Source organism: Amphiprion ocellaris, chromosome 5, assembly GCF_022539595.1.
Source record: "Amphiprion ocellaris isolate individual 3 ecotype Okinawa chromosome 5, ASM2253959v1, whole genome shotgun sequence".
NCBI classification, from domain to species: domain Eukaryota; kingdom Metazoa; phylum Chordata; class Actinopteri; family Pomacentridae; genus Amphiprion; species Amphiprion ocellaris.
In genome coordinates, this window is record NC_072770.1 from 28,194,267 (window position 1) to 28,212,593 (window position 18,327).

Sequence of the window (18,327 nt, forward strand, 5' to 3'; positions counted from 1 at the left end):
GCGCAAAGTTCACCTGATTTCTTGTTTATCACAATCTCTATCTCGAGTGTCATTTTTTAAATCGACTTTGCCTGTCAGATTGGACTCCGACCCCTGCGCAACAGCCGCACCCTAGGCGAGTTGGCTTCCTGTTTAGAGGATTGACAGACCGCGCTACCAATCAGCTTCTTGTACATGCGAGGAGGCGGAATTTCCGGTACAGTAGGGCCAGTGATCCAACATGGCGCTGACGTTGCTCGCCTGAGAGTGCACTTCAAACCGCTACAAGTTCAGCTAGTTTAGGTCGATTTCAGTTGCGGAGAGTTTAGCTACACAGTTCAGCGTTTGTAAACTGCAGATATCAGGCGTTTTGGAAATGAAGGGGAAGGAGCGATCGCCGGTGAAGAAACGCTCCCGGGTGCCAGATGATAGAGACCGAGGAGGAAGCTACCCGAGCAGCAAGAAGACCCTGTCGACGGTCGGCAGCAACGCGGGCAACGGCTCGGCTCTGAGCGGCGCCTCGTCCAGGAGAAGTTTACACGGTGATAAAAGAGACTTGAGGGAGTCAGACGGACATAATTCCTCCAGTCGGACCGGTAGCGGCTACGACTACGGAGTTGTTTCGGGAAACAAGCCGCACAGTGTCGCTGACATCTCCGCGGAAACATCCAGGTCCGGTTCACGCAGCGACCCGCGGCCTCCGCCAAACCCAGAATGTGAGTACAAAACTCTAAAAATAAGTGAACTCGGCTCACAGTTGAACGACGAGGAGATAGAGGACGGACTGTTCCATGAGTTTAAGAAGTTTGGGGACGTGAGTGTTAAAATTAGCCGAGAAAACGACGAGAGGGTCGCGTTTGTGAACTTCAGGAGGCCCGACGACGCCCGGGCGGCGAAACACGCCCGCGGCAAACTGGTACTGTACGACCGGCCCCTGAAAATAGAGACCATCTACATGAACCGACGGAGAAGTCGCTCACCAGTTTCTAAAGACAGTTTCCCGTCAGGACACAGACATCTGCACTCTCAGAGAGCTCTGTCTCCCTCTGGTTTGGGCTACAGAGACTACCGGCTCCAGCAGCTGGCTCTGGGACGCCTCCCTCCTCCTCCCCCACCGATTCACCTCAGAGACCTGGAAAGAGACAGAGACTATTCAGTGTATGAGGCCAGAAGTAGACCCCCGTTCATCTCTGAATGTGCTGTTTTCCGTGATGATGACCTGCTGACCCATGAGGACGACCAGAGGGCGAATAGGACGTTGTTTTTGGGCAACTTGGACATCAGTGTGACAGAGAATGACCTGAGGAGAGCCTTTGACAGGTTTGGAGTGATAACAGAGGTGGACATAAAGCGAGCAGTAAGAGGCCAGAGCAACACCTATGGGTTTATTAAGTTTGAGAACCTTGATATGGCTCATCGTGCCAAAGTAGCCATGACAGGGAAAGTGGTGGGCCACAACCCAATTAAAATTGGATATGGTAAACCTACACCCACGACCAGGCTGTGGGTGGGGGGCCTCGGACCCTGGGTTCCACTTGCTGCACTGGCTAAAGAGTTTGACCGCTTTGGCACCATAAGAACTATAGACTACAGGAAGGGTGAGGCGTGGGCGTATATCCAGTATGAAAGTCTGGATGCTGCACAGGCTGCATGCAGTCACATGAGAGGCTTCCCTCTCGGTGGTCCTGACAGGAGACTCAGAGTGGACTTTGCAGACACAGAGCATCGTTACCAGCAGCAGCAGTACGTGCAGCTTCCTCTCCCCCTGCCACACTATGATTTGGTCTCTGAGTCCTTTTCTCACCGCCTTTCTGACCCAGTGAGATTGAGAGAGCGGTCCCCTCCACTTCCCAGTCGCTACAGAGACAGGGATCTCTACTCCACAGCTGAATGGGTTGGCCTTGGTGTTCATGAGAGGATGCGAGAAGCAGGCTTCGATCCAATAGACCGTCTGGAGAGGCGTTCCAGTGAGAGCTGGTTGATAGAACGTGAGCGTGAGTTGCAAAGCAGAGATCTAAGCCGCAAAAGGAGACATTTAGATGATGGCTGGCGGCCGGAACGCTCACCTGACAGCAACGACTTTAGTAAGCGGCGTCATGGCAACTCATTAGAGCGCAGCCCTGGAGGGAGCAGCCGGGATGGGGGGCGCTACAGTGACCCTGAGCGTCTGTCTCGCTCTAGCAGAACCTCCCCCATCAGAGAGCGGCCGAACAGCCATGACACTGGGCATGCAGACAAGAGAAGAAGAACACTTAGCCCATCTGAGCCAGGCTCCGAGAGGGACCGCAAACGCAAAGCCAGTGACTTATCTAAGAGCCCAGCGAGGAAGGAGGAGCGTTCAGAACGTCCTACCCCCTCCTCTAACTCCCCTTCCTCCAAGTCTGGCCAGCAGTCCACGGGGGGGCAGAAGCTGACTCAGACATGGCAGGGGGTCCTCCTCCTGAAAAATAGCAGCTTTCCTACTGCACTGCACCTGCTGGAAGGGGACATGAGGGTGGCTTCCAGTCTGCTGGTGGAGGGCTCCACAGGGGGGCCAGTGTCCCAGCTGAAGATCAGCCAGCGCCTGCGCCTGGACCAGCCGAAGCTGGATGAAGTCTCCCGTCGCATCAAAGCCGCCAGCTCCAGCGGATACTCCATCCTCCTGGCCGTGCCCGGGAAATGTGAGGACAGCGGAGTCCAGGATGCCAGCAGCTCCACTGAAAGACCACTGAAGAACCTGGTTTCCTACTTAAAGCAGAAGGAGGCGGCTGGCATTATCAGCCTCCCTGTGGGGGGAAGTCATGACAAGGACCAAGGAGGAGTTCTTCACGCTTTCCCCCCATGTGAGTTCTCCAAGCAGTTTGTGGATTCCTCTGCCAAAGCTTTTGCCAAATCAGAGGATGACTACTTGGTGATGGTCATTATCAGAGGAGCGTCATGAAAAATGTTCAAATTATACATGTCTGTCTTCACATTCATCAACTGTTAAATTGTAAGATGTTAAAAACAGGGAGAAGTAATGATAAAAAAAGCAGTATAGGATGAAATGACAGGGTACTTACTTTGAGTTCCCCAACCTGCAGGGTGGCTCCTATTTCCATTTTTGAAGTTTTTTTTTAGAAATGAAAGTCAGGCTGAAATATATACATTTTGATAAGTTGATGAATAATATAGGTGGCATGTTGCCTTCTGCTAATGAGATAAATGCACATTACTTGAAGGGTCATAAAACTAATTTAGAGCAAACTACAGTTCTGTGACTATATGTTGCCTTATCTCATTTAAAAAGAACCACCATTGAGTTGTATCGTTTCATACATCCTGCCTATTACAGAAAACAAATTTAAGATCATGATGCAAGCATTTCACCTTCATTTTATGTACCTGGCATAGATTTAATTGGCTGGTTTCAACAACACGGTAGTACGATTAAAGTATTGGTACTGTCAGGCCATGAAGGAATTTAATCAAACTCATGTACATTGTGATTTTCTTTTGATTCAGGAATTATATGTTTGCTCCAAAGCTTTCTCCGTCGCTCATTAATAACTGTATTCCAAATGTGCATATATATGAATTTTTGCAGATGATGTAGACATTTTTAATTCTTTCCATTTCAATGGTTCAGTTCAGCAGCTTTTTTATTTTTGCCAGTTGGACCAGTCATGCTCAAAGCTGCATAAAACATAAAAAAAACTTGGCAATTCTGTAGACACAAACTTTGCGGCATCTTACTTTACACAGACGTGTTCATATGTAATGCAAAAATACATACGAGCACAACGAGTTAAAGTATAATCGACATCATCATTAATGCTCTTTTCTGGGCCACGGGTTTTCCCAAGGTCAACACAGGTTTTTGTGTGTTTTCACTAAACATTGGTACCAGTTGCACCAGTATGTAGAGGATGGACATAAGCAGCAATTCCTGTGTGTTTCTTGCTCCAAGGTGTATGAGACTGCATCATATTACATGATCTTATAAAGCAGCAGAACACATTGAAAATGTCTATCATAAATCCCAAGGTGAAATCCTTAAATAGCTTTCTTTGGTCAGACCAAGAGTCCAAAATCTAAAGAAATGTGGTTTTATAGAAAAACTTTAACTGTCAGAATGCATCTTTGTTCTTTTGAAGACTAGCTCTTCCTCAGTTAAATGCCTGATATGTTCTGCTTTAATACTTTTACCACTGAGTTTAGTACACTCCTTTCAGACCTAGTCCACACATAGACTGTTATTTTTTAAACGATGTTTTTTCTCTGTTGTTCAAAAAAAAAAAAAAAAAACTCTTCCCCCACACGAAGTATTCCAGACCAGCAGGAAGCTATGTAAACCTAAAGCCAATCTGAAGCTTAAGAAATACAAATCAAAACTGTATCTGTGACCAAAACGCATGGAAAAAGCTACGTTTTAAATAATACTCATATGTGTGGACAGGACAGTCTTAACAAAACAGAATTTTACAAAGATGTGTGTTGTAAGGCTGTTAATTTGAATATGCGTTACAGCTTTGCTTTTTGTGTCCATCCTTTCTCTATTGTTTATCATATTGAGTTTGGTTCAACAGTTATTGATTGATCAGATTCTTCTCTTATGTCATAATCCAGTAATTAATGCCCCAACAAAGCATGTATTGTTAAAAAAAAAGAAAAAGAAAATGTAAGCTATAAATGAAGAGCTATATGTATGCCATGCACATCCGTTTTACCTGATCAGGAGTTGATAAGTAGAAATTATTGCTGCACCAGGAGTGGACTGATGCGATACAAACCTCAGAGGAAATGAGGAGAGAAGGCTGCTCACCAGTGGCCTTACATGCCTTCCTCTGAAAGGACTGTAATGATTGTTTTTCATGCTTTGATTTGAGTACTGTTTTTCAAATGGAAAAAAAAGATTTGTGCTGTATACTCAGGATATCTGGAGAGAGAAATGGAGAACATCAGTGCTCGTGGGCCTAAGACGTATACCTAACTGTCAGAAAAACACGCAAAGTGCAGAATGCACTTGATAGATCTTGTCTTAATAAATTTTCTCTTTCGTGGGAAACACAAGTGCCTCGGAAGACAACTTTTGTGACCTTTTCTGTTTTTGGAATTGTCTATCAAACTCTAAAGGCTTTCACTTTGACAGCAGGAGCATTCCCAGCAGAAAGGAGAGGAAGTATGAGAGTCACGGGAAGCCTCTCAGTTCTGTGTTTCATGTTGCTCAACATTTGTGCAGTGACCTCTTTGTGAAGAGCTTTTCATGTGACCTTGAGTCAAATTGAAATTTGGCAATACTAGAAATACGTTTTCAGCCCATCTGCAAAGGCAAATCTAGAGTCACTGCCTCCCCTGATATGTGGCTTACTCCTCGGTCACCTCTGCTTGTGCAGCGGTGTCGCTGAGAACCAGCAGAGGGCTCAACTGAATCGCCAAATTATTCCACACCAGGGGTCACCTCCATCAGACAGCGTCTCAGCAGGAGCATGGCGGTGTTTGATGGCCCTGGGCGTCTCTTTCATCTGGTTCCAGCAACTCACTGGTGCAGAGTGTGTTGATTCAGCGTCTGCAGCAGCTTGAGAAGGAGCAGTTTTCATGTGTGTAGTTGCTTATTGTTCTTGCATTGGAGTTTTGAAGAAGAGGAGGCAAAGGTGTGAGACAGCATCTGCTTTACTTGCCAAAAATTGGACAGGAAGCACGGCAGAAGAGAAAAGATTTCCTGAGTCCTGTGCAGGGAATCCTAATCTGTAGTTGAGATGTTGATCAGATTTCTGTACTTTTCAAAAGCTTTTATGGCAAACTGCTTATGAAAGCAAAGTATCCTGCTGTCAGAAACTGCTGCAGGATGTATCTCATCATCACAGTGCTGCTCCTGCTCATCACTGCTGCCGGGTTGCTCTCCAAACAAAAGGGACTGGAGCGGCTATTCTGCAGCCTCAGATATCCGCAAGGTGCTGCAGCTTCGACTGGAGGTTTCCTGGAGTTGTCAGGTGAAGCAGCTTTGAGTCTCCCTCTGGTTTTACTGCCTCTGTTCCACAGGTAATGTATGGAGATGACCTCAACAACAAGACAGGGTACGTATTGTAATGCTGAAAACTACCATTCACACACTATGCCCTACTTAGAAGTTGGTAAAGGTGAACGGGACAGAAAGAATGGCCAAAAATGTTTGTATTTACTAGCTTGCAGAAAATACCAAATAGCTCATTGTAATGCAGTTTGTGTTTTAGACTGTAAGAGGGAAAAATATTTGAGATTGTTTAGTTTTATTCTATCAGCATCAGCAAAAGTCAACTTTTGACTCCCTTTTGCTGGTCAAGTTTTCCTGTTTGATATACATTGTCATGATTTTAGTCTTGCAAATCCCAAATATTGCATTTATGGTCCTTAGTACATCAGCAAATCAGCCATCAGCTACTATAATTCAACAACAACAGGCAGCTACACAAGTGAGTCATAGTGGTGGAAGATGTATCCAGACTCTGTAAAATGAGCAATATGACATTGTTTAAATATTCATTTCTAAATTCTAAGACTATTATACTGGCAACAGGATTACATTTCAAGAGTAAAAGTTCCTATAATGCAGATTTACGCTTCCGAATGTGACGTATGGAAGTGAATGATTACTACTGATGCACTGACATGTAAGCAGTATTTAATGTAGTTGTTTGGGGAGCTGCTAGTTTCTGTGACTTTACAAACTGTTGTGAAATGTAAACAGTAACACCTTGTTCGACAAACTTTACTGTGTACAATCCTAATCTGCAAAGTTATTGTACCTGTTAGATAAGTATACATAAGTTTAAAAAAAGTGTTAATTGGCATGAAATTGAAGTAGAAGTGCCTCAAGCCTAAGGTAACAAACAATAAGTAGTCAAATGCACTAAGTTTCCTCCACTCATCATAGGTGAATGTCAATCAGCAGTGTGTGTCAGCTTTAATAGAGATCTGATAATTAACTGTTAATAGCATCAGTCCTGAAACACAAAAAGAGTCTAATATATTAACAACAGGCCTGATAGGGTCTGCAACAGTCACTGACACATTAGCTGCTAACACTGACCGTTCATCATGCAGTCAGGTATCCGAAATCTAGGAAAACTGCACAAGTCAACAGGAACAAATGGAGGGAAGTTAATAGGAGAGTGCTTTAAACTATTCAGAGTTTCCCAAACTTTTCAGCCCGCTGCTCCAGAATAATGGTGCCAGAGACTTGAAAACCCCACTGAACTGGAGGAAGTGGAGGCATACAAATGTGGAGATACACACAAGCAGTAATAGGCCTATCTAAACACAGAACACGAGTAACCAAACAACCATAATATTAATTTATAGTGACTAAATAGAGACTGGTAGCAGAATACATCAAAGTAATTTCCATGTATAAACTGTATGCTCAATAAAACTCATAAAAGGATAGATAGGCCCTTTGCTTGTAAGTCTAATCTGGCTTTAATTCTGGAGATTTAATGGACCTGCACCAACTGATGCTGTCGTTAATCTGTCCTAATCACCTCAGTGGGCACATGGGAACAAAGAAAATCTGAATGCTGATGACAGATGTTCTTGTTTTTGCATGGTTTCATTTTAAATTTATCAGCCATGTTTTACCTTCTATAACAATTATGGATAGATTATGCTTTTTAAAGATCATTTATGAATATAATATGATTTCTGGAAATCATTTTGTGTTACCACTTTAGGGTCTCACAATTCTCCACAGGGTCATGACCCCCACTTTGGTAACAACTGAGCTCTAGTTTGCCTTTGTTGATAGCTAAGATTGTAGCTGCTGCAGCTTTATTTTGAGATGACAGTCTGAAATAAGCTATTTCATTCCAGAAAATGAAGTATTTCTTGCTCTTATTTGCACTAGGAGAAGAGGTTGGGACTGAAAATGACGTGAACATTTTCACTCGGGACAGAATAGGTTTAGATGTCCTACAGTTTAATCGCTAGTCATGGTGGCTGTGAACAGACAGTGGAATGAGCTCATTTGGAATAATAAAGGTGGTAGCATACACTGTGTGTCAGGTATGTAAAGTTGGTGTTAAAAGGTTGGATTTTGTATTGATGAAGAGGTATTGAGAGCTCGGATTTCTGCTGTGTGAATGTTAAAGAGAAAGGTCTCTAAGGAATGACATTATTTAGACTTTTTTTTTTTATTTGTGACTTTTCTCACAGTAGCTATGAATGCACAGAAACCCTGAAACTAAAAACAGGAACATGAACTTGTGCTAAGGCTGGAAAATGAGATAAATTACTAGATGTGCTGACTTTGAACCACTGAATTAAATGAACATCCTGCACCTGTCAGGAGTACGTGGAATAAAACGTGATCTTTTAACAAAGTAGTAAAGCAGCATTTATTTCCCTTGCCTTTTTCTAGCTCCTCATTTTACATTTGAGTCATAACAAACTAAAAGATGTCTTTCTTTCTGACCTCTCTTTCAGCAAAGCCACTTCTTCAGATTTGCAACATGTTTTCAAGCTGTTCATAATTAAAATGTTGAGTGTTTCAGGTCATCCACTCGACATGGAGGTAAAGAAGAAAGAAGACATCTCTGAAAACACTCACATCTACCTGCAGTGTGACTGAATGAACTCTGTGGAGCTTCAGTAAACTCTGAAGTTATGAATCCGCTTGAAAAATTGTTGCTCCTTAAAGGAATTCATTAAACAACTATGGGGAACTACTCCGGTGAGTACAATTTAAATAAAGTTTTTCACTCATATTTTTTATTGCCATTTATTGTAAGCTGAATTTGAATAGAGCTTGAATAAAGGCAGCTATTTTTGAAGCACTCACACTGACATTGTGTCTTTTTTTCTTGAAAATCGTCCAATCGCTTACGGAAGAAATTTTCAGTTGAACTGAAGTAAATTAGTTCTTCTAGAGGGCAGAGTTGGGTGGAGCAATATTAAACAGAAGACGGGAAATGATACAGTATCACCATTTTTCAAAGGAACTGCGATAAGCTTATCCGGCTGATTATACAAGTGAGGAATGAATTATTAGACACTCACAATGTCAATAATATTAGATCTTTATATTACTTCAAACTTGCCTGTGTGTGACAATCAAGGAGCACATTTAGTCTGATTTTAGACTTAAGACCAAGATTTGTTTCTCTTAAATGTCTCATACTGCAGAGAGAACTACATGTGAGTTTGTCAAATAAAGCCAGTCACAGACAGCACACCATTTTCAGCCTCTGGACCCTAATCCTAATAATAATTTACATTTTTTACTCTAAGGCCATAGAATGGATGAGAAAAGTCAACAGAAACTCAGAACGTCATCTCGGAAAAGTCAGACCTTATCTGACTTTCATATAAACATGTTAGACACTCGCAACTGCGGACAAAGATGCTGAAAAGAAACTTCACATTAGTTTCAGTTAAGTCCATCAAATGAAGGACCCCTTTTCAAATCCTAGTCTGCTTAAGCACACTTCATGTTTGACTTGAAAGCGTGATACAACGACACACTCGAGCTCTCTAATTATTCGGCTTTTCTAATGGTCTAATGCAGCAGTAGAAAGTTTGTTTACATCAGCAGCTTTTTACATATCAGTGTCAAATAACATTTTCATCTATAAGATTCTTTAGTTACTGTTTGTGTATAAATATATCCAAACTTTCTAAGAAGCATGCTGATGTTTGTACTGAGACAATATATTCTTTTTTAAAAAATGGATAAATTACTAATAGAATTTACATAGAAAATATATGTTCTATGCAGCAAACTATTAACACATCACAGCTTATTTTTATTTTGGCTGTGTGCCTTGAAATTTATTACTGATCTCTGGCCTGAGTTAACTTTAAAATAAATGACATGAGATTAAAGATATTAGAAAAAGCATACATATGGGTGACAAAGGAAAAACCAACATGAAGTCTCTAATAACAGGCATGGCAATTTTCCGCCGTTCCGCGGAAATCCGCCGTTTTAATTTTCAAATTGATCATTTCTGTGAATCGTCCAAATCCGTTGAGAAAATTTTAGGGGAGGTGAGGTATGTTTTTGTTACTCTTGCTCCCGGTTTTTGACAAGCGCTCGGCGTTTCTCCCGCAGCGTAACAGACAAAAGCCGCGATTCCACAAGCATCTACTCGGCGCGGTACGGTTCGCCACTATTGTATCTGACTCGGCTCGTCTCGGTTTAGTTGTTTTTCCATATAGCCTCATCGTGGGTGGAGTCTCATAGCGCAGCGAGCCGAAAGTCCCTTAACGTCATTTGCGTGCGACACAAACGCAACATAACGGAGACGATGGTTCACCTGCTGCTCGGTCTGTGGCTTTCTGTCAGATTCAAAGTAATAGAAGAGACGGAGAAAGCTGAGAGCGGCGAGTCGGAACACTCAGGAGACACACAGGAGAGTTTGGGAGGCGATGCAGTAGTATCAAGCTGAAGACAAGAGGATATGAACGAGACGACATATGAGGGTAAGCTAATGCTAGTTCGCTAGCTATCGTGTATCAGTCCTGTGAACGACCCTGTAATGGCTGCAGTTTGTCGCTATTAGGTATTAAAATATGTATGCTGTGTATGTGTTTCAGGTGGCTCTCTTATGAGACTTCATGGGATTTACCTGAAGCAGCAGCACATGAGCCTGAAGTGGCACAAAGTGTAGAGGAGGAGGACAGAGATGTACAGGATGCATTGATGCAGTACGTGTCATGCAAAAGTTATTCTTCTCGCTATACTTCTGTTTTTCAGTCCCCGGACCGCTATTGTTTTCTGTAATGCAATTTCTGACAATAAACTTTTGTACCTTTTGCGGATGTGTCTGTGCTATTGTTTTATTTGTGAAGGTTAGCAAGATTACATGACAAATTAAACACCAAAACATTAAAACAGCTGTTTTAAGAATATTCCAGTTTGATAAATCAGTATTGCTTTGGTGTAATTCAGTCAACGGAATTATGAACCATAAAGGAGTTTGTGTTAAAACATGTTAAATCCCATTAAACACAAATACATTATTAGGGAATACAGAATTGTTTGGTTCAGACTGTTGACTCTTCCTACCAGTGTCTTAACAGACAAAATGAAAAGTTATGATGCAATCACGAGTCACAAAATAGTTTATTAGTCAGCAGCAAAATCAGAACTATTTACAATGTGCAAAGTACAAACTGTGGTGGGCCTGTCCTACAGTGGAGGGCTAAAAGTAAAACTATATACAACTAAATCTCAAGTCTCTGGGAGGTGGACTCGCTGGCTGCCCACTGCCTGCACCAGCTGCCCCAGTACACCCAGCACTACCTGCACCAGCTGCCCCAGCACACCCAGGAATGACTGGTTGAAGGCAGCATTCTGGGCCATCTCCTCCCGCTGCAAGGCCGCTTCATTCTCTCTTGCCTCGCTGAGGAGCAACCAGATGTTCTCATCATGCTGGGCACGGTTCCGCTCCTTCTCGGCCTGCATCTCCACAAGTACGCTTGGAAGGTCCAATTTTCTGTTGCACCTTTTCCTCTTGCCTAGACCAAAGACAGAAAAGTGATCAGAATCAGCTTTAGTAAGTACACAACATGCAAGGGATTTGGTTTCGGCTGTTGGTGTCACACTAGGAATATGGAAGAGGGTAATAAAAAATACAGAAACTACAGAAAGAGGAACAGGAAGAAAAATGAAAGAGCAAAATTAAATAAAACAATATATACAGAAATTTACAGCTAGCCTGGAATAATCACATTACAAGGCCACATCTACAAATGTAAACACTGCAACACAACTCAGACATGACTGCATGTTCACAGTTGAATTATGTAAACTATTGGAAAAACAAACTAAACTAGCTCTTTCATTTGTATGAAATAAAGAAAAAGCTCATCACCTACAGCTTCAAATTAAACAGCAAAGTGTTGCTCTCCTCTACTTGCAGCGACACAAGGAAAAACAACACAGGCCACAAGAATATCACAGGCCCTCTCAAGAATGACCCTGAGGTGACATACACAATATAAATGAGCTTTCACCAAGCCTGTGATCATCTACACCTGTGCTCTTGTCCTACAATGAGCCTGGTTGAAGTTCTGTTGAGGGTCAAATTAGAAGATCATCACTCTGGCTTGACATGCTAACCTCTATCACCCACCAAAAGACCATCAAACTCTCCTGTAATGTACACTAGATACATTAGGGTATATTGAAGAACATAGACAAGTCAATCATATTGTTAAAATCTTTAGGCAGCTTAGCACATTGCAGTCTATTGCTCAAGTTAAACTCATCACAAATCCTCAAGCCATGAACAAAACCACACCACTTAACCTCCACACTAGAAATAATATATGCAGCATCACATATGATCTTGACAGTGCAGACAATAACACATGTTGAACTATAATGCAGCCTTTAACATGTTGAAACTGTACTCAATCTACCTGCAGCCTACCTGCACATTTATGCTGTGAATGCACTTCCTATTCACATAATCAGCTTCAGTATGTGAGGCAACTGTGATGGGGATGTGTGTGCCATCTATGCAGCCAATCACACTAACAAATCCTAAAAGACATTAAAATTACTAATCCCAACCTGACATTACAACATGATGTCATTAACAGAATATGATGTAAAACTAATTTAACAGATCTCTACATCATTGAGCTGCAATCCTCTGAAACTCCTCCTTGATGACTCTGACAGGTTTATGTCCAGGGAAAACCACAAAGATGACTAAAAACCCTTTCAAAGTCAAGCACACTTTCCTGCCTCTCCTACACACAGTTGCCTTACTGAAGTGCTCTGCATCTCAGACATTAGATAGAAAAACTTCCATTTGCAAAGAACCACAGTGCAACACACAATATCTGCTGGGATGTCAGAGCATAACTGCACTTGGTAATGTCACAAATGTAAGGACAGATTAGGTTGTGGATGTAGATTATGAACTGTGATGTAAAACACTACCACTCTAAAAGACAACTATCCAGAAATGCAACAACATCTATGCACAGTCTGATAACAATCTCCCAAAAAATATTTAATTCTCTGCACAGTAATGCTGCTCCTTCATCCACTGCACCATTAATCAAAGGACATGACATTTTGACACACAGCAGAACTAGGCTTCACAAAAACTCACCTGCTGACTGAATGAATGACAAAATCAAATAACATATGTGGCTGAAAAAGGCCAGAGACGGAGAGGAACTCAAGGTTTACTGAGATAAACCTGGTCCCTGCCAGGTTAGATTCATAGAGTCCGTTACTACAGTAACTAACCAAAAGCTTTACTTACCTCTCTTTCTGAAACAGGCTAAAGTTACCCCTCTGTCTCTAGTTTGAGCTACTTCCCCTTGTGAAACAGAAAACCCTGAGTTTCCCTCATTTCAGGGTTAACAAACTCAGACTTTTCACTAAACCTACTGTTACAAGATTTTTTATATTATCATTAATGATAGTATAAAAAACCTTCTAACATTCCCTCCTGTTTATCATTAATTCATTCCTGGTGTCCCGTCCTCCGTGCTGCTGAGCGTCTCTGTGGCCACATGAGCGGAGTCAGGGAGCAGCAGCGGCTCTGGGATTTACTACCGGGACTGAGGGAGCATCTGGATTAACACCACACACCAGATTTTTTATTTGTCTTTTTGTTTTGTTTTTTATTATTCTTTTTTTAAATTGTTGAAGCTTTTTTTTCTATTTCTGGGCTGAATAAACCACCTGCAGTCATGTCTTGGGGTCAGGATGATGTGAGCAAGCTGACAGAAAGTACCTACAAGGTGAGTGAGACCGCAGCTGGTTTGTTTTTATTGTTAACACTGAGAGCAGAAGTCAGCTTTTTACAGTCAGGTGAGGCTGGTTTGTTGTCATTTAAGGAAACCCCAAAGGTAAAAAAAATATTATTTTATATATATATATATATATATATATATATATATATATATATATATATATATATATATATATATATATATATATATATATATCATGTTTCAATAAATCTAAATGCTAAATCTAAATGTTAAATCTAAATCTTAAATCGTTTGCCAAGTGTAAAGCTAAATGTTTAGAAATTATGCAAATTTGGCAGGTTAACGCCAGTCTTCCACGCCCCTTGCCGTAGCCTCAGATCACGAAGCCCCGCCCACACCTCCGACTGCGGCTCAGTGGGTGATGCGAGGGGAAGAAGCAGACATGGCGGGCTCGCTCCAATCAGACCAACACGAGAGGGCGGTTATGGCCGGTGTACGGGCTGCACTTTAGTCCACACCACAAACGGTAAGTGAAGCGGTTGAATTTCAACTCATTAACTCATTCTGGACAGAGTTACTGTTAACTTAATGAGCCAGACCGACAGGCTAACGTTACCTTTCGTCAGTGTGATGCTAGCAAAGGTTATGTGATTCACATTAAAGATTTCCTATTGCTGTGTTTGAAAAACGTAAGCTCATTTAATCACTGCTTAGTGGGTACCAGTAGCAACAGTGACCATGCTGGGCTGTGATTAATATGTTAAAATGTAATTTACAAGTAGCTAACGTTAGCTTGATTGCCAGCTAAGGTTTACCTGGTCTTTACAAGTCTAAAATTCCTCCACTTTAGGCCGCAAGTCTAGGAGTTAAGCTACATATAGTTAGATCTTAAATATGTTGGTATTAAATATATTTAATATGTTGTAATATGTATGTTTTTATACACGCAAACCTTTAGTGATTAATGAGAGATCTTTATTTCCATCTGTAAAATAAATCAACCCTGATCCACTTCTAAGTCATCTTGAAATTGATTCATTTATTGATAAGCCAACATTTAGTGTAGTTATTTGAAGTGATTTAAGTGGAGTGACTTGAGACACAATGTAGAAAGAGATATTAACCGAAACAGTGTTTTATAGGTTCGTAAGTAATTAACTACTTAAAATTGGATAATTACTTTTGCCCAGTCTTTAACCAGTCTACCTACCCTGTGTTAGGGACAGGGGCTTTTCCACCACATCTGACATTTAAAATATGGCCCTTTGTTTCAGGTTTCCACACCACAGATACCTCTGGCTGGGCCCTCACGTACTTCAAGTTTTGCCGCGACCACCACGTCACTAAGATCGGTAAGTAAAGCTGTCATATGTGGCCAAATAACGTAATGTAGGACACACTGGAAATGAGAACAGGTTGATATGTTTTGTGCAAATCAGGATATCTGTTGGCAAATTGAATTAAGCCTAAGATTGATTAAAGACGCACTTGATAGAATTAATTTTTTTTATTAATTTTGAAGTTCAACATTGGTCAAAGTAGGTTTATGTAAACAGTGATGTGGATTTTTTTTTCCTTGGATGGCATATATTTACATTCTGTGTGATACAAAAGCCTCCACATCACTGAATTTCAGCATATAGGCATATAGCATATAATTCAGATGTGTTGAATGTTTTAAAAGCAGCATCAGGTTTGTCAAAATGTATATTTAGTATTTTTGTTTTGAAGGTCTGCGAGAACTTTGACCAAAGAAGAAATCATAGGAATAGTATGGGCACATAGTGAGAGGGTGGTCACAACAGCCTACAGACCAATCTACATGAGCTGAGGGAATGTGTGGACAACTGCCCTCTGACAGTTTAGCAGGCATAGATTCGCTGACAGCACAGACATGCTGTATGTCACTTTTGCCAGCGATGAAGACACCAATGAGGATGCAGAAGACCTTGGAGGCCCCAGACGAGAATTCTTCCATCTACTTGGAAAAGCTGTCTTTAAAGACAGTGGAGCATTTGAAGGTAATCTTTTTTTGCATAAGTGCTGTGTAATAAAATGTCATAGTATAGCATGTGGCTCAAAAAAGTCATAGTATAGCATGTCGCCCAAAAAACGTCATAGTATAGCATGTGGCTCAAAAAACGTCATAGTATAGCATGTCGCCCAAAAAACGTCATAGTATAGCATGTGGCTCAAAAAAAGTCATAGTGTAGCATGTCGCTCTAAAAATGTCATTGTATAGCCTTTGGTCCAAAAAATGTCACAGCATAGCATGTCGTCCAAAAAACATCATAGTATAGCATGTCATCCAAAAAACGTCATAGTATAGCATGTCACTCTAAAAACATCATAGTATAGGCTTTGGTCCAAAAAACGTCATAGTATAGCATGTGGCTCAGAAAAGTCATAGTATAGCATGTCGCCCAAAAAATGTCATAGTATAGCATGTCGCTCAAAAAACGTCATTGTATAGCATGTCACTCTAAAAATGTCATTGTATAGCCTTTGGTCCAACAAAACGTCATAGCATAGCATGTCATCCAAAAAACATCGTAGTATAGCATGTCGCTCTAAAAACGTCATAGTATAGCTTTTGGTCTAAAAACGTCATAGTATAGCATGTCGCTCAAAAAATGTCATTGTATAGCATGTCACCCTAAAAATGTCATTGTATAGCCTTTGGTCCAACAAAACGTCACAGCATAGCATGTCATCCAAAAAACATCATAGTATAGCATGTCGCTCTAAAAACGTCATAGTATAGCATGTCGTTCAACAAAATGTCATAGTATAGCATGTCGCCCAAAAAACGTCATAGTATAACCTTTGATCCAAAAAAACGTCAGAGTATAGCATGTCACTCAAAAAACGTCATAGTATAGTATGTGGCCCAAAAAACGTCATAGTATAGCATGTCATCCAAAAAACGTCATAGTATAGTATGTGGCCCAAAAAACGTCATAGTATAGCATGTCGCTCTAAAAACATCATAGTGTAGCCTTTAGTCCACAAAACATTTTTTTGTCCTCACTGTCTGAAGTAGGTCAGGAGCAACACAAAAACAGTCCAAACGCTGGTTTCCAGAGGATTAGACGAGTATTTATTTGAAAGAGTAAGTTTACAACAACACAACACGTGAGGGGGTTAAAAGCAAATGGGTGTTAGTAAAATAAAAATAAATAAACAGAACTAAAAGTGAACTTAATGTTGACATTGATGGGCATTCCAACCAGGAACAAAGTAAAAGATAATCAATACAAAAAAACACTCTTCCTGTTCACCTCTTAAAACCCAAAAACACACCGCAGTAGCACCCTAAACTAAAACTACCAATGGGTTCTCTTTTTTCCTTTCTGAACAATTCACAGGTCCCTCTCTATCTCCCCACACATCCACCAACCACTGGAACACATCTCCAAAGTTCTGCCGGGCCAGCTCAGCTTCCCCTCAGAAGAAGTGCTGCCACCTGCCAGATGAAGGAGCCTTTTGAGAGGGAGCTGGCATCGTGATTGGACTGTACTTTGGTCTGTTCCAATCCAGCTTCAGCTCCAGAGACGGCAGGCGGGACGAGTCAACGGAGGCCGGGTGGACAAAGGCATGCAGCTGAGTACAATCCAGAAAACAACAGAGGAGGAGTGCAGTGACCCAGGGCCAGAACAAACAGTATGTCTCTTAGAAAACATCATAGTATAGCCTTTGGTATGAAAAACACCATCATATACATCGTATATTGTACAAATAACAAGTCAAAGGAAAGAGACATACATTGTAGAATTGTAGTAATTCTGGGCTGACTGATTTACTGATTATCAGTATTTTATTTTTTACTGATTTACGGAAATAAATACGTTTAAAAATGGTGCTACTTTGGCTCTGAACCTTAATCTACCTGGGGTCGCTCTGTCTTCTGGAGTGATTTGATTGGTTATACGTCACGAATAAAACTCCTTTAACTTAACATCTGTAAACAAAACAAAAACGTATCAACAAAGTTTTCTGTTAAAGTTTGTGTTCTTGTAAGTTTAACTCCAAGATTTTAAATACTTTCATTTACTGCAAATGAATATCCAAATGAATATACTCCAAATGTCTCAATAATAATCATTATCAGCCTTAAAAACCCACAAAACACCCCTTTATACTCGACCACACTTAGTACAGTCCGGTTCCCCCTTCTATAAATCTGCTTGGAATCTTCCACTTCCTGTTTGCCAAAGTGGCCTTCTACCTGGACAGGTTTTGTTGGAGCTCATGCAACAAACATTTTGGGTAACTGCACTTTAATATGGATGGATGACACTGAATTAGAGTCTGTTTTAATGAGACTGAGTTAAGATGTGTAGCTCTGTCATTAAATACGAAATTATTTCTCAGAATTCACAGAGAAAAGTCTGAAATGTTTGCTAGGTTAGCGTCCCACATGTTCTTTGGCTCAGCTAATGCTAACTCTCTCCAACTTCTGGATCTCTTGAGTTGCTTGTTGTTAAAATATCTTGCTAGAGGTGCTGAAGCTCAGAAAGTCTGAGATGTTTGTTCAGAATAAGCTCATTCTCAAGTCTTATCTGAACTGTCCTCTTTTGTTTGAACTTTCCCTAAACTTAGGAGTTAATGACAGAGCAGCACATCCAGACTCACTCTCATTTATGTAGAAATTAAACTTCAGTGTCATTC

At 41.1% G+C, this 18,327-nt stretch overlaps 2 protein-coding genes across 2 annotated transcripts; both read left to right on the forward strand.

Annotated features, from left to right (window-relative positions):
* The first annotated feature begins 212 nt into the window (after positions 1 to 212).
* LOC111574358 (RNA-binding protein 15-like) lies at positions 213 to 10,728 on the forward strand. Its single transcript, XM_035952210.2, has 2 exons — positions 213 to 10,395; positions 10,510 to 10,728. The coding sequence occupies exon 1, from the start codon at positions 356 to 358 to the stop codon at positions 2,897 to 2,899; it is 2,544 nt and encodes an 847-aa protein (XP_035808103.2). The 5' UTR covers positions 213 to 355; the 3' UTR covers positions 2,900 to 10,395; positions 10,510 to 10,728.
* LOC129348963 (uncharacterized) lies at positions 5,786 to 17,518 on the forward strand. The gene is made up of 6 exons (XM_055010788.1): positions 5,786 to 5,979; positions 10,510 to 10,620; positions 13,995 to 14,182; positions 14,931 to 15,008; positions 15,574 to 15,677; positions 17,025 to 17,518. The coding sequence occupies exons 1-6, from the start codon at positions 5,786 to 5,788 to the stop codon at positions 17,163 to 17,165; spliced, it is 816 nt and encodes a 271-aa protein (XP_054866763.1). The 3' UTR covers positions 17,166 to 17,518.
* Positions 17,519 to 18,327: the final 809 nt, after the last annotated feature.